The following is a 3,482-nucleotide window of genomic DNA, read 5'->3' as shown; positions in this document are numbered from 1 at the left end:
CCCCCGACCTCCCCCCTCCAACACCCCTCCGCCACTTCCCTTTATCTAGAGGTTTGTACATCGTGTCCCACGGACACGTCCAATTTTGACCTCCAGATAAAGCAGAAGATGGCTTGGGTAGTTGCCATAACGTAACAGCGAGCAATGGGCCAGATCTGTGCCATGTACAGCAATACCTACACTGAATATCACATCTGATTGGATATATGTACCTGTGTGGAATTTGAGGTTGGATATATGTATCTAACTGAGATTGGGTATATGTACAGGCAAGGTTGGCCATATGTACTGATCAAATTGGGTATATGTACTAGCTGATATTGGGTACATGTATCTGGGTGAGGTTGAATATGTGTGTACTGGCTGAGGATGGGTGTATGCATGTATTGGCTGAAGTTGAGTATTTGTTTCCATGCAAGATTGGGTATGTGTATTGACAGAAGCTAAGTATTTGTATCTGAATGAGATTGTACATACGCATTAGCTGAAGTTGAGTATGTGTATCTGGGTGAGTTTGTGCATATGTATAGCTGATGTTGAGTGATGTTGGGTAGATGCACTGGTCAGACTGAGTACCTATACGCTATAAGTATTGAGTGGTGTTGGGTATATGCACTGGTCAGGCTGAGTATCTGTATACTGTATGTATTGAGTGATGTTGCGTACATGCACTGGTCAGGCTGAGTACCTGTATACTGTGTTTATTGAGTGAGGTTGGGTATATGCACTGGCCAGGCTGAGTACCTGTATACTGTGTTTATTGAGTGAGGTTGGGTATATACACTGGCCAGGCTGAGTACCTGTACACTGTGTGTATTGAGTGAGGTTGGGTATATGCACTGGCCAGGCTGAGTACCTGTACACTGTGTGTATTGAGTGAGGTTGGGTATATACACTGGCCAGGCTGAGTACCTGTACACTGTGTGTATTGAGTGAGCCGTGGGGCGGCCCCGCCCCCTCCCCGGGGTCACGTGCCCTGGAGCCGGGGCCGCCGCCGCTGCTGCTGTAAGATGGCGGCCGTGTTAGCGGAGAGCCGGGCGCTGACTTACTGCCTCCACAAATGGTCCAGCTACTCCTCCATCTACGTCCCAGAGTAAGTAGTGGCTGCTGTTTTAGATACATTTCTGCCGTGCCTCGGGAGAGGGGGGGTTTCCCCTCCCTTTCGGACCACTGGCCCTTTGTTGTTTGCCCCCTCACCTCCATCGGGGCCTGGTCTGGGCCGGTGAGGCCTCGGGCTCGCCTAGCGCCACGCCGGGCTCTGAGCTTTACCCATCCCGGGCTGCTGCAGGGGAGTTGGTGGTGGGGTGGGGATAGGAGCGGCATCGGTTTCCAAATTCTGTAATTCCAGATCATTAAAAAAATAATAAGTAATTCTAGTTAATTTGTATGAAGGTGAAGTTTGATGTGCAGACCATGATGGGAGAGGGCTGGTTGCACACCCCTCCTCCCCCAACCATACTAAAGGCTGCACCCCCCCCCCCACCTTACTAAAGGCTGCACCCCCCCCCCCTTACTAAAGGCTGCACCCCCCCCCCCTTACTAAAGGCTGCACCCCCCCCCCCTTACTAAAGGCTGCACCCCCCCCCCTTACTAAAGGCTGCACCCCCCCCCCTTACTAAAGGCTGCACCCCCCCCCCCTTACTAAAGGCTGCACCCCCCCCCCCTTACTAAAGGCTGCACCCCCCCCCCCTTACTAAAGGCTGCACCCCCCCTTAACCCCTTACTAAAGGCTGCACCCCCCCCCCTTACTAAAGGCTGCACCCCCCCCCCCTTACTAAAGGCTGCACCCCCCCCCCCTTACTAAAGGCTGCACCCCCCCCCCCCTTACTAAAGGCTGCACCCCCTTATAAAACCCCCTTACTAAAGGCTGCACCCCCCCCCCCTTACTAAAGGCTGCACCCCCCAAACCCCCTTACTAAAGGCTGCACCCCCCCCCTTACTAAAGGCTGCACCCCCCCCCTTACTAAAGGCTGCACCCCCCCCCCCCTTACTAAAGGCTGCACCCCCCCCCCCTTACTAAAGGCTGCACCCCCCCCCCTTACTAAAGGCTGCACCCCCCCCCCTTACTAAAGGCTGCACCCCCCCCCCTTACTAAAGGCTGCACCCCCCCCCTTACTAAAGGCTGCACCCCCCCCCCTTACTAAAGGCTGCACCCCCCCCCTTACTAAAGGCTGCACCCCCCCCCCTTACTAAAGGCTGCACCCCCCCCCCCCCTTACTAAAGGCTGCACCCCCCCCCCTTACTAAAGGCTGCACCCCCCCCCCTTACTAAAGGCTGCACCCCCCCCCCTTACTAAAGGCTGCACCCCCCCCCCTTACTAAAGGCTGCACCCCCCCCCCTTACTAAAGGCTGCACCCCCCCCCCCTTACTAAAGGCTGCACCCCCCCCCCCCCTTACTAAAGGCTGCACCCCCCCCCCTTACTAAAGGCTGCACCCCCCCCCCTTACTAAAGGCTGCACCCCCCCCCTTACTAAAGGCTGCACCCCCCCCCCTTACTAAAGGCTGCACCCCCCCCCCTTACTAAAGGCTGCACCCCCCCCCCCTTACTAAAGGCTGCACCCCCCCCCCTTACTAAAGGCTGCACCCCCCCCCCCTTACTAAAGGCTGCACCCCCCCCCCCTTACTCCCCTCAAAGGCTGCACCCCCCCCCTTACTAAAGGCTGCACCCCCCCCCCCCTTACTAAAGGCTGCACCCCCCCCCCCTTACTAAAGGCTGCACCCCCCCCCCCCTTACTAAAGGCTGCACCCATCATCCCCCCCCCCCTTACTAAAGGCTGCACCCCCCCCCCCCCCCCCCCCTTACTAAAGGCTGCACCCCCCCCCCCCCTTACTAAAGGCTGCACCCCCCCCCCCCCTACTAAGGCTGCACCCCCCCCCCCCCCCTTACTAAAGGCTGCACCCCCCCCCCCTTACTAAAGGCTGCACCCCCCCCCCCCCTTACTAAAGGCTGCACCCCCCCCCCCCCTTACTAAAGGCTGCACCCCCCCCCCCCCTTACTAAAGGCTGCACCCCCCCCCCCCCTACTAAAGGCTGCACCCCCCCCCCCCCTTACTAAAGGCTGCACCCCCCCCCCCTTACTAAAGGCTGCACCCCCCCCCCCCTTACTAAAGGCTGCACCCCCCCCCTCACATTACTAAAGGCTGCACCCCCCCCCCTACTAAAGGCTGCACCCCCCCCCCCTTACTAAAGGCTGCACCCCCCCCCCTTACTAAAGGCTGCACCCCCCCCCCCTTACTAAAGGCTGCACCCCCCCCCCTTACTAAAGGCTGCACCCCCCCCCCCTTACTAAAGGCTGCACCCCCCCCCCTTACTAAAGGCTGCACCCCCCCCCCTTACTAAAGGCTGCACCCCCCCCCCTTACTAAAGGCTGCACCCCCCCCCCTTACTAAAGGCTGCACCCCCCCCCCTTACTAAAGGCTGCACCCCCCCCCCCTTACTAAAGGCTGCACCCCCCCCCCTTACTAAAGGCTGCACCCCCCCCC

At 58.7% G+C, this 3,482-nt stretch overlaps 1 protein-coding gene across 3 annotated transcripts in view; it reads left to right on the top strand.

The window, feature by feature from the left end:
• Positions 1-983: 983 nt before the first annotated feature.
• Positions 984-3,482, top strand: part of mkln1 (muskelin 1, intracellular mediator containing kelch motifs) — a 162,050-nt gene continuing 159,551 nt past the window's right edge. For all 3 annotated transcript variants that reach the window (XM_078235844.1, XM_078235843.1, XM_078235845.1), the window contains exon 1: positions 984-1,093. In XM_078235844.1, the coding sequence (XP_078091970.1) occupies positions 1,011-1,093 (83 nt within the window). In that variant the 5' untranslated portion in view covers positions 984-1,010. The remainder of the gene's footprint in view (positions 1,094-3,482) is intronic.

This window comes from Mustelus asterias, chromosome 19, assembly GCF_964213995.1.
Source record: "Mustelus asterias chromosome 19, sMusAst1.hap1.1, whole genome shotgun sequence".
Classification (NCBI taxonomy): Eukaryota; Metazoa; Chordata; class Chondrichthyes; order Carcharhiniformes; family Triakidae; genus Mustelus; species Mustelus asterias.
The sequence above is the reverse complement of the archived record's forward strand: the minus strand, read 5'-3'. Positions and strand labels throughout refer to the sequence as shown.